The 11,940-nt window shown below is 44.2% G+C and overlaps 1 protein-coding gene across 1 annotated transcript; it reads right to left on the minus strand.

Moving 5' to 3' along the window:
• Positions 1-3,100: 3,100 nt before the first annotated feature.
• LOC128070430 (melanoma-associated antigen B10-like) lies at positions 3,101-4,141 on the minus strand. Its single transcript, XM_052663744.1, has one exon. It carries the CDS (start codon positions 4,139-4,141, stop codon positions 3,101-3,103), a length of 1,041 nt encoding a protein of 346 aa, XP_052519704.1.
• Between the last annotated feature and the right edge of the window lie 7,799 nt (positions 4,142-11,940).

An 11,940-nucleotide genomic window follows, 5' to 3' on the forward strand; every position in this document is an offset into this window, starting at 1 on the left:
CCCATATTTCTCATCTATAGAAATGTGGGATAAATGTGTGTTGTTGTAAGCTCCTTAACTTTTGGCAATCTGTTGGCAATAGAAACATACTAAATGTTCCTAAAAATCTGAGTTTGGGGTAATGCAGTTCCTACAGGTGGTTGCTACACAGTGATTTCCTTGGTCCTTCCTCATCTTGCCACTTAGGAAAGAAGCTTTGGTTCTTGGCCACTTAGTTAAGCTCACTCTTCAGTGTAAGGATTCAGTGGTCAGTCTCAAATAAATCCAAGGTTAAATTCTCCTTTCTTACTAACCTCATCCACTCTCTAAAATCTCTTCCCTAACTTTAGGGTTATCTTTCAGTAACCTATAGATCCTGTGTCAAACCAGACTCTACTCACAAGTCAATCTGGAAAAAAAAAAAAAACAACTTTTAGTGAAAGTGCCTAAAGCAGATGGGTGTGTGTGTGTTAGTCGCTCAGTCGCGTCCGACTCTTTGTGAGTCCATGGATTCTAGCCCACTGGATTCTTCTGTGCATGTGATTCTCCAGGCAAGAATACTGGAGTGGGCAGCCAGTTCCTTCTCCAGCGGATCTTCCTGACCCAGGGAGTGAACCTGGGTCTCACACATTGTAGGCAGATTCTTTACCGTCTGAGCCACCAGGGAAACCCACGTCTAAACCTCACTGGCGAAGTAGCCACATGAACGGGTCTATTGTTATCAGAGAGGTTCATAGTCAGGGATGGGACAGACAGGGGACATCTAAATCAGGGAAAAGGCAAGTGATTCTGGGCTTTTTGTTCCACTGGGAGCAGAGACCAGCCTTATGAAAGGATACTAGACAGCAGGTCAGGATCCAGACTGTGACAGGAGAAAGATGCAGGGCAAGAGTGATGTTATTTCTGAAAGTGCTTGATTAGGGCAGAGTCAGCTCCCAAGGAATTCTGGGGGAAGGGGCAGGAGAAGCTTAGGTGAGTTAAGTTCACAGCCTAGACTGTATTAATTCTCATTTTCATTTATTATACGTGGGGTAGTACATTGGCAATAGGGTCCTTCATTTCATCGCCTGAGAGACACTGTGGAGTGTTGAGACTAGAAATGAACTAAGAGACAGAACAACTGCTTCATTCAAGGAGTGGAACAGTGAGGGCCCTAAATGAATTCAGACCAGAGATGTAGTCCCAGTTCTGACACTCATGAGCCATGTGAAGTCAGGAAAATTGCGAAGTTCTGTGAGGCTTTTCTATGAAGTGAGTTTGATAGGCCTTGCTGTGTAGGATTCCTGGGATATATGTAATACATGAAGGCACCAGGCATGGTGTCTGGCAAGTATTGGGTCTTTTGCAGTTATTGCTATTATTATTTTGATCCCAGATCCTACCAAAATCTGCTCTATGGTCTATTTAATCCACGAAATGACCGAGAATATGCAGCACCCTATGATATGGCACAATAAATCAGCTAATATGAGGCTTAACAAGTAAAACTTAATATATAAGTTGTTGAGGTTATTTATTGTGTGTGTAAGGGAGTTTTCCAGGCTTCCCAGGCAGCGCAGTGGTAAAGAATCTGCCTGCCAATGCAGGAGGCACAAGAGATGTGGGTTTGATGCCTGGGTGGGGAAGATGCCCTGAAACAGGAAATGGCAACCTGCTCCAGCATTATTGCCTGGAGAATTCCATGGACAGAGGAGCCCAGTGGGCTACAGTTCATGAGGTCTCAGAGTTGGAAATGACTGAGCATACACACTCGAGCCCACATGTGCATGTGCGTGCACACACACACACACACACACACACACACACACACGGGAGTCTTCCCCAGTTAGATGAAACTTAAGGATTCCAGAATTTGTGTCAAGTACCAATTCCTTCCATCCCTTCCAACCCTCTTTCCATTCGAACCACCTCTATTTTCATTTATTTCAATCCCATTAAAAATCTAGCCCTAACCTGCAGTTTGCCAAATTGCATACAAGACAACCTAATGAAATGAACTTCAAATGTAGTGGAGTCTATCTCCCAAGCCAGAGCAAAGATGGCTAGCACAGTGGCTTCTGACCACACGCATGTCATATAGAGTATCACCCCTGTTTCTCAGAAATTCCCTGGGTATGATGGGCATAAAACACACAGTTCATGTGCTGTGCTCAACTGCTCTGACAAAAGGACACTGGAAAGCATGCAGGTCACCTTCCATTCTTATTCCAGGTGGAGAATTCTCTCCGGTTTATCCATGACTCAAATGTAACTGCAAGGAGTTTTCCATTTCAGGCTTTAGTCTCTCAACTCTGGACACACTTTCTGAAGGTCTGACCCTTGCCCACCACTCTCACACCCTCATTTGATCCACCTCCTAGCTTACCACAGCCTGACTCCCATTGAAGGGCTTGCCATTTCTCAAACTCACTTGCCTCAGAGCATTTACACTTGACTGCTCAATTCTGGATCCTCCAATGTTCTCTCTTCCTTTTGATCTGTCCTTAGGTCTGAGTTTCTCACCATCTTTAATTTACAGCTGTTGCCAGACTCAAAAATTCTATGGGCATGCTTGTTTATCCTGATGTTCCCAGTAGTAGCCTAGAGCCTGTCAAAGAGCAAGCTCATGGAATGTTTGAGAAATAGATGAGACAGTGTGAAAGAGATCTTATTTATTATGATGTAATTATAGTAAACACATTCAAGTATATATCTCTTAATTTTACAGAACAGACTAAACGTGATAAGGCACATAAAACTTTATCACCTTTTACTTTTTTTTCTATTTTTTGATCTGAGCCATTTTACTGCTGATTTCTTTTCACATTTCCTTGGAAATGCCTAATCCAGTAACATGTTATCTTGTTCTTAATAAGTAAATAGGACTTAAAGTTTCCCAATTTGTTCTATAAAATAGTAAAACTCTTACTTTTAAACCTCATAAACATCAATACATGTCTGATTTATATTATTCATAAATGCAGATTCTGAAGCTAAACTTTCTACTAAAAGGAGCAATATTCATGCAAATTAATCTACATAGAACAGGAACACAAACATGTTATATACTGTTTTCTCCAGCCCTGCCCCAACCTTCCACTAGTGAGAACATTAGCTGTTCTCTTCAAATTTTCCTCAGCCTTCATTTGGTGCAGGAAAAGCCGCGGGCTGTGGCCCAGGAGCGGGCACTGGCCAAAGCAGCAGTATGAGCCCTGGCTGAAGCTCTAGCTTGGGCTCTCTCTTCCTCATCTCTCAAAGCCTCCTTATACAAGGATGGGAAGGCAGCGGGGACCGTATCATGGATCTTAGCTACAAACTCCAGCACTTTCATCTTGGTGGTTTCAGTGTAGGCTCTCGGGCCCCACAGAAACTCATAGCGTGGAGGATCACTATTGGCCACCTGGCGGTACTCCAGATACTTTTCCTGCACTAAATCTTTGGTGATGAGCTGCTTCACATCCCCATAGATGGTGTCCTTCTTCTCCTCATATAACTCCATCATATTCAGCACTTCCCACACTTGCTCCTCAGTGGCGCAGTTGCCCTTCGTGAGGATCACACCCAGGACAATCATCAGCAGACCAGTCTTGGGAATCTCTCTGTCATCACCCAGCTTTTCGTCAGAGCCCAGTTCCATTTTATTGACAAGGACATAAGTACCCTTGTTGGGATCCGTTTCTTTCACGTCGAGGCCAAACAGCAGCTCCAGATGCTCAGAGGCTTTCCTGAGGATCTCACTGAAGTGATTCTTGTACTTCTGGATTACATTTCTCAGCATATCTCTCTTGGTCACAGGCTCTTTCATTTGATACTTGATCAGAAGGTAATTCACCAACAAAGCAACCTTCTTGTCTACGGGATCTTTGGGACAGCGCTTAGTGGTATCTTGACTCTGAGGGACTTTTGGCTTTTCCTCTCCTTGATCAGTGGCACCTTCACTAAATTTTGCATCTGAAACAGAGGCAGCAACAGTGGTGGAGCAGATTTTGCCAGGCACTTGAAGACTGCTGGATGTTCCAGTGGCAGCTGAGCTCTGGGGAACATCTTCAAAAGAAGGAGATGGGGAAGAAGGGAATTCTTCCTCTGGTTCAGTGGGCTGAGCTTCCACCCGATCACTGGACTCTTGTCGAGCCTGGCGGCGTTTTTCACGGGCGCGAAGCTTACTCTTCTGACCCCGAGGCATGATGACTGACAGTACGTGATAAAGAAGGTAAATGACTCTATCACCTGGAGGAAAGAGGACGAAATGGTGTGAGTCTTCAGTGGGGATGACAGCCCCCTCTGCAGGTTTCCTTGCAGGCACTGCTCTAGAAACCCATAAGGCTCCTCTTCCCTCATCAGCCTTTCTCCTGAAGACTCTGTAGAAGTCACTAGAGTTCTTCTAGAAGAACCTAGAAGTAAACTTTAGGCTGCAGCTCTCCAGCCCTATCTGGGTCCTACTGGAGCAGATATAGAGTCTGGCCAGTCTGGGCCCTCTGGAGCCTCCCCTGTTCTGGAGTAGCAGGTGTTTCTGTCAGTTCACACTCAGGGCCATTACCTTGACTTCTGGCAGGACCCGAGGTCCTGTGCTTAACTGCTCTCACGCTGACTCATCACTCCAAAGCCCTCACATCCCTGACATCATGGAGGAGGAACTGAAAGGGGACATCACTCGGATCGCAGCAGTGACAGAGCTCTCTGGGACCGTCTCCACCCTAGGAGAATCAGGATTCTCACCCTTCACTCAGAGGCCTTACCTTGGTTTCTTGCAGGACCTAAGACTTCTCCCTTGGCTGACCTTAGACCTACCCCTTTGGAGCAAGGCCTTCACATCTCTAAAAGTCCTAGGAGGAGTTTAGGGAGGTCTCACTTTAACATACCTTCACCAGGAACCCTTGCCAGGGATGACATCACATGTAGGGCTCTGTGAAACACCCTCTGTTCTGTGATGAGCTGTCTCCTCAACCCTCAGGTTCCTGATAGTAATTCCTCCCCTTGACTAACTGGTGTCTTTCCTTCTTCAGATCTGAGGCCTATAATAATCAAACCAAGGCCCTCATCTCCTGGTATCTTGGAATATGCAGTGGGGGTGGGGGGCAGACTCAGTATGACAGATCTCTGAAGGGCTTCCCAGGGCTGGTCACAGAGGAAGGGCCTGACTTGGTGCACTACCCTTCAGTCCTCACTATGACTTCTAGAAGGGCCTGGCTGGATCAATTCCTTGTAATAGGACCCTCTTCTCTCTGTGACCACTGAGGATAAAGTGAGAGATGTCTTAGCTTGACAGCCTTGCTCAGCTTGACACCAGGGCTTATAACGGGGTGGCGCTCTGTGGGGCCCCTCTTTGTCTTAAAGGAGGAGTTCCTACAGTCCTTGCTCAAGGTTCTGAACTTAAAGCCACTCCGAGGACTCCTCCCTCTGCTAACCTGAATTATCTAGCATTAGACCAAGGCTCTTATACATCTCCCTTCCTCCTCCCTCTGCTCCCCACTTCTTCACCCCCGCCCACTCCCCAAACACCCCACCCCCGCCTCTTCACACCCCCGCCCCTCTTGAAACACCCCCTTCACCCAACCCCCCTTGTCCCCTCCCCCAACACCCCCATCCCTACCCCCCCCCCCGCATATCCCCACTAACTCCCCCCCCCACACTCCCCTCCCCATGGGAAGGTGAGGCGAGGGGACATGTGGACCTTATGGCCCTGCCAGGAACCCCCAGAGCTGACCACATGAGCGGGGCTCTGTAGGCTCGGCTCTGGGGAGGCCATTTCCCCTAGAATGCAAACAGGGGCATTTACTGACTCTGGCCAGGCCTGGTATTCCATCCTCTATTGGCTTGAGACAGACATCCCCCTGGTCAAGTAGCTCAACCTCCTGGAGGGGCCAGACGGGACATTAGGTGTGCCCAGTCCAGTCACCCATGCGTGGGGTCTGACGGGGCCAACTGCCGCGACAGGGAGCCCAGGGGGCGCCTCTATTATGGGAAAGGGGACGTTCCGCCGAACTCACAAAGGGTTCTTCGTTGATCCTGAGAGGCCCTGCATTCCGCTGCTGGCTTGACGCCAACACCCTGGTCCAATGTTACTATTTTCCTAAGTTCCTAGAATATGTCGGCAATATGTCGGACAATCCCTAACCAGAATCTTCCAGGACCCAAGATGGGGCAGAACTATAGTGCATACTGTCTTTTGAGTTAGAGGGTCCCTCAAACCTTACCTTACCCCTGGTAAAACTCGGATGCCTCTCTCGGCCGACTGGACGCCATGCTTTTTCAACCACACAGTCTCGCCACCTAACCTCTGGAGACGGAAGTCAGAGTGCCGCACATCCGGGGACCTCTACCCACGCACCCTGTGCTCTCCACGCCCACCGCCCTGCCTCCCAGGCTAGATAGCAGAGATGGGGCTTGAGTCTGCAGTGCCTGCTCTCTTCCGTTATGCTGCTGCTGTTGCTAAGTCACTTCAGTCGTGTCCGACTCTGTGCAACCGCATAGACGGCAGCCCACCAGGCTCCTCCATCTCCGGGATTCTCCAGGCAAGAACACTGGAGTGGGTTGCCATTTCCTTCTCCAATGCATGAAAGTGAAAAGTGAAAGGGAAATCGCTCAGTCATGTCTGACTCTTAGCGACCCCATGGACTGCAGCCTACCGGGCTCCTCCGTCCATGGGATTTTCCAGGCAAGAGTACTGGAGTGGGGTGCCATTGCCTTCCGTTTATGGGTGGTACCCAAAGCCCTCGCTGCGAAGTTAGGGCCTCATTTTGGCTCCTGATGGATTGATTAAAGGCTCCTTGGGAAATGCCACCTCCGTGTAAGCTCCGGAAAGTTTCTCAAACTCTTGCAGACAGTGGGTACAAGTGCCAAGGTGATGTGAGATGAAGATGCTGCCGCGCGCATGAGGTAGGGGGACTAGAACGGGTTCTGGGCTGTTAAGAGAAAATGCATAGCAATGATGGATCTCGTCGCTTGTAAATACACTCTCGTGAGTTTTTCTGTTAGAAAAATTCTACTTTCTACAGGGAAGAGTCAGATCTGCATAATTTTAGGAACCCAGATCTTTTTATCTTACCTAACTAACATTGCACAGGATAGTGAAATTGATTGCAATTTTAACTCATTTATGACGAATATATTATATATCTATTCTAATAATTGCTGCTTTGTACACAAGGCTCTTGGTTTTGCTACAATTGTCTGTACACCAGGTTTTTGAAGTCACTTATTCATTTGAATTATCCATGGCCTTTTCCTTTCTATTTCTGTAAACTGATAATCAGATTTACAATGAATAATTTCTGTTTCTTTTTAATAGTTCTAGCATTTATTTATTTTTGTATTCTTATTCTTTGGTTATGCATTCCAGTCCAATTTTAAACAGTAGAGTTGGTAGCGTGCTGCTTGCTGTGTCTTGTTCCTTACCTTAACAGTAATGCTGACATTTTGCACTTAACATTTCCTTTACTATAGATTTTAGGAAATGCAAATTCCCTTCTAATGTTAGTTTGCTACATAGTATTATTATGAATTCATGTTTAATTCTTTTCAAAAGCTTTTTCTGCATTTCAGTACATGGTCAAATTAATTTAAAAATTTTATCTGTTAATGTGGTAATGTTTTAGGCAGTTTTTTCCTAATGTTATATCATCATTACATTTATTGGATTCAGCTTCATTTTTTTTCCATTTAATTCGCTGCTGTATTGAAACTTCTATGCATTTATTTAGGATCACTTCCTGAGTGGGGGTGAGTTTGGCTCAAATATTGTTTTCAGGGTGTCCTCAGCTGGTTTTCTTATCAAGGGGAGCTAGCCAGGGAAAATGAGTTAAAAGATTTCCCTTTTTTTTTTTAATGCTTTTGATGTGTTTACATAAGATGGTGGTTAATTTTTTGCTTATTATATAATTTGATAGACCTCCCTTGTCCTGAAACATTTGAAAGTGTTGAGGAGAGTTTCAGTTTGTATTTCTCAACTAGAGTTTTCTATTTCTGTTTGGACCACTTGGATAAGCAATATTTTTTTCTAAATACTGGTCTGTTTTCACTGGGGTTTCAAATTTAATGGCAACATGTATGTTCTTTTTATTGGAGAAATTCTCAAACATACACAATGGTAGAGAAACTAGTGTAGTAAAATTAATACACCCGATGTCAGAATCAACAATCATCAATACATACTCAATCTCATTCCCATTTATACCCATACGTACCCCAATCTCTGCCATTGAAATAATGAGAAACAAATCCTAGATATTATAATATCATTGCATCTTTAAATATGTCAATACCTGTTTCCAAAAGATAGATATTCTTTATGAAGCACAAACCAATTACACATACCCTACCTTAAAAACTATAATATCAACAAATGTCCAATTATTTTTCACATTTACCTGATATTTTTTAAGTGTTTTGCCCTTGAATTAGGGTCAAATGAAGTCTATGCAGTGTCAATGCTTTTTATGTCATTATGCTTTCTTTTATGCTTTATATTTTTATGCTTTTAACTTACAGATCTTATCCTCCCCTCCCCCCATAGATACATTACTTCTTTTTCTTTGTCATTTATTTGGTGGTTGTTGCGGAGGGGAGCAGGAAACTCATCATATGTTCAGTCCAGTTTCCTATGGCTTGGATTTTGCTGATTCCAACATTGATGTCCTTCTCCTCCTGTATTTCTCTAAATCAGTTGAAGTTGGATCAGATTAAGGTTTAAGTTTTTTATCTCTATTTTTTTTCCTATGGAAAGACCACTGCATGGGTGGTACTGTGAACTTTCATTACTAGGAACCGAATGTATGTCTCTGTTTGTATTGATGTTTGCAGTCTTTGAAGAGTAGCATTTTGTTCATTTGATAAGTCCTGCCTGACTCTTTGCAATCCCGTGGACTGCAGCACACCAAGCTTCCCTATCCTTCACTATCTCCCAGAGTTTGCTCAAATTCATGTCCATTGAGTCAGTGATGCTATCTAATCATCTCATCCTCTGCCTCCCTCTTCTTTTGCCTTCAATCTTTTCCAGCATCAGGGTCTTTTCCAATGCTGTGGCTCTTTGCATAAGGTGGCCAAAGTATTGGAGTTTCAGCTTCAGCATCAGTCCTTCCAATGAATATTCAGGGTTGATTTCCTTTAGGATTCACTGATTTGATCTCCTTGCAGTCCAATGGACTCTCAAGAGTCTTCTCCAGCACCACAATTCAAATGCATTAGTCCTTTGTTGCTCAGCCTTCTTTATGGTCCAAATTTCGCAGACACATATATGACTACTGGAAAAACCATAGCTTTGACTATATGGACCTTTGTCAATAAAGTAATATTTCTGCTTTTTAATATGCTGTCTAGGTTTGTCTGGGCTTCCACTGGGGCTTTCCTGGTGGCTCAGTGGTAAAGAATCTACCTGCCAATGCAGGAGACAAGAGACATGGGTTCGATCCTGAGTCAGGAAGATTCCCTGGAGGAGGGCATGGCAACTCACTCCAGCTTTCTTTCCTGGAGAATCCCATGGACAAAGGAGCCTGGAGGGCTACGGTTCATAGAGTCGCAGAGTCAGACATGACTGAAGCGACTGAACGCTAGGTGTGTCATAGCTTACCTTCCAAGGAGCAAGCGTCTTTTAATTTCATGCTGCACTCACCATCTGCAGTGATTTTGGAGCCCAAGAAAATAAAATCTGTCACTGCTTCTACTTTTTTCCCTTCTATTTGCCATGAGGTGATGGGACTGGATGCCATGATATTAGATTTCTGACTGTTGATTTTTAAGCCAGCCTTTTCACTCTCCTCTTTCACTCTCATCAAGATGTTCTTAGTTCCTCTTCACTTTATGCCATTAGAGTGGTATCTGCATGTTTGAGGTTGTGATATTTCTCCCGATAATCTTTATTCAAGGTTATGATACATCCATCCTGGCATTTTGCATGATGTTCTCTGCATTTACGTTAAATAAAACGGTGACAATATACAGTGTTGTCGTACTCCTTTCTCAGTTTTGAACCAGTCTGTTGCCCCATGTCTGGTTCTAACTGTTGCTTCTTGAACTGCATACAGGTTTTTCAGCAGTCAGGGAAGATGATCTGTTATTCCCATCTCTTTAAGAATTTTCCACAGTTTGTTGTGATCCACACAGTCAAAGGCTTTAGCATAGTCAATGAAACAGAAGCAGACGTTTTTCTGAAATTCCCTTGCTTTTTCTATGATCCAACAAATGTTGGCAATTTGATCTCTGGTTCCTCTGCCTTTTCTAAACCCAGCTTGAATGTCTGGAAGTTCTCCGTTCACATACTGTTAAAGCCTAGCTTGAAGGACTTTGAGCATTACCTTGCTAGCATGTGAAAAGAGCACAATTGTACAGTAGTTTGAACATTCTTTGACACTGCCCTTCTTTGGGGTTGAAATGAAAACTGACCTTTTCCAGTCCTTGTGGCTACTGCTGAGTTTTCCACATTTGCTAACATATTGAGTGCAGCACTTTCACAGCATCATCTTTTAGGATTTGAAATGGCTTAGCTGGAATTCCATCACCTCCACTAGCTTTGTTCGTGGTGATGCTTCCTAAGGCCCACTTGACTTCACATTGCAGGATGTCTGGCTTTAGGTGAGTGATCACACCGTCATAGTTATCTGGGTCACGAAGATCGTTTTTGTATAGTTTTGTGTATTCTTGCCAGCTCTTCGTAATCTCTTCTGCCTTCATTTCTGTCTTTTATCATGCCCATCCTTGCATGAAATATTCCCTTAATACCTTCAATTTTCTTGAACAGGTCTCTAGTCATTCCCATTCTATAGTTTTCCTTTATTTCTTTGCATTGTTCGTTTCAAAAGGCCGCCTCTCTCCTTGCTATTCTTTGGAACTCTGCATTCAAATGGGTATATCTTTCCTTTTCTCCCTTGCTTTTCATTTCTCTTCTTTCCTCAGCGATTTGTAAAGCCTCCTCAGACAACTACTTTGGTTCTTGCATTTCTTTTTCATTGGGATGATTTTGGTCACTACCTCCTGTACAGTGTTACGAACCTCTGTCATAGTTCTTCAGGCACTCTGACTACCACATCTAATACCTTGAATCTATTCATCACCTCCACTGTATAATCGTCAGGGCTTTGATTTACATCATACCTGAATTGCCTAGTGATTTTCCCTGTTGTCTTCAACTTAAGCCTGAATTTTGCAATAAGGAGCTCATGATCTGAGCCACAGTCAGCTCTGAGTGAGTGAAGTCGCTCAGTTGTGTCTGACTCTTTGCGACCCCATGGACTGTAGTCTATCAGGCTCCTCCGTCCACAGGATTTTCCAGGCAATAGTACTGGAGTGGGTTGCCATCTCCTTCTCCAGGGTATCTTCCTGACCCAGGGATCGAACCTGGATCTCCCTTATTGTAGACAAACGCTTTACCGTCTAAGCCACCAGGGAAGTCCTACAGTCAGCTCTAGGTCTTGTTTTTGCTGACTGTAGAGCTTCTCCATCTTAGGATGTGGAGAATATAATAATTTTGATTTCAGTATTTACCATCTGGTGATGTCCATGTGTAGAGTTGTCTCTTGTGTTGTTGGAAAAGGGTGTTTGGTATCACCAGTGTGTTCTCTTGGCAACACTCTATTAACTTTTGCCCTCCTTCATTTTGTACTCCAAGGCCAGACTTGCCTGTTACTCCAGTTATCTCCTGACTTACTACTTTTGTTTTCCAATCCCCTATGATGAAAAGGACATATTGTTTTTTTGTTAATTCTAGAAGGTCTTGTAGGTCTTCATAGAACCAGTCAACTTCAGCTTCTTTAGCACCAGTGGTTGGGGCATAGACTTGGATTATGGTTATGTTGAGTGGTTTGCCTTGGAAACGAACCAAGATCATTCTGTTGTTTTGGAGGTTGCACCCAAGTACTGCATTTGACTATGAGGGCTACTCCATTTCTTCTAAGGGATTCTTGCCCACAGTGGTAGACATAATGGTCATCTGAATTAAATTTGCCATTTCCGTGCATTCTTGTTCACTGATTCCTAAGATGTCGATGGTCA

This window comes from Budorcas taxicolor, chromosome X (assembly GCF_023091745.1).
Source record: "Budorcas taxicolor isolate Tak-1 chromosome X, Takin1.1, whole genome shotgun sequence".
NCBI lineage: Eukaryota > Metazoa > Chordata > Mammalia > Artiodactyla > Bovidae > Budorcas > Budorcas taxicolor.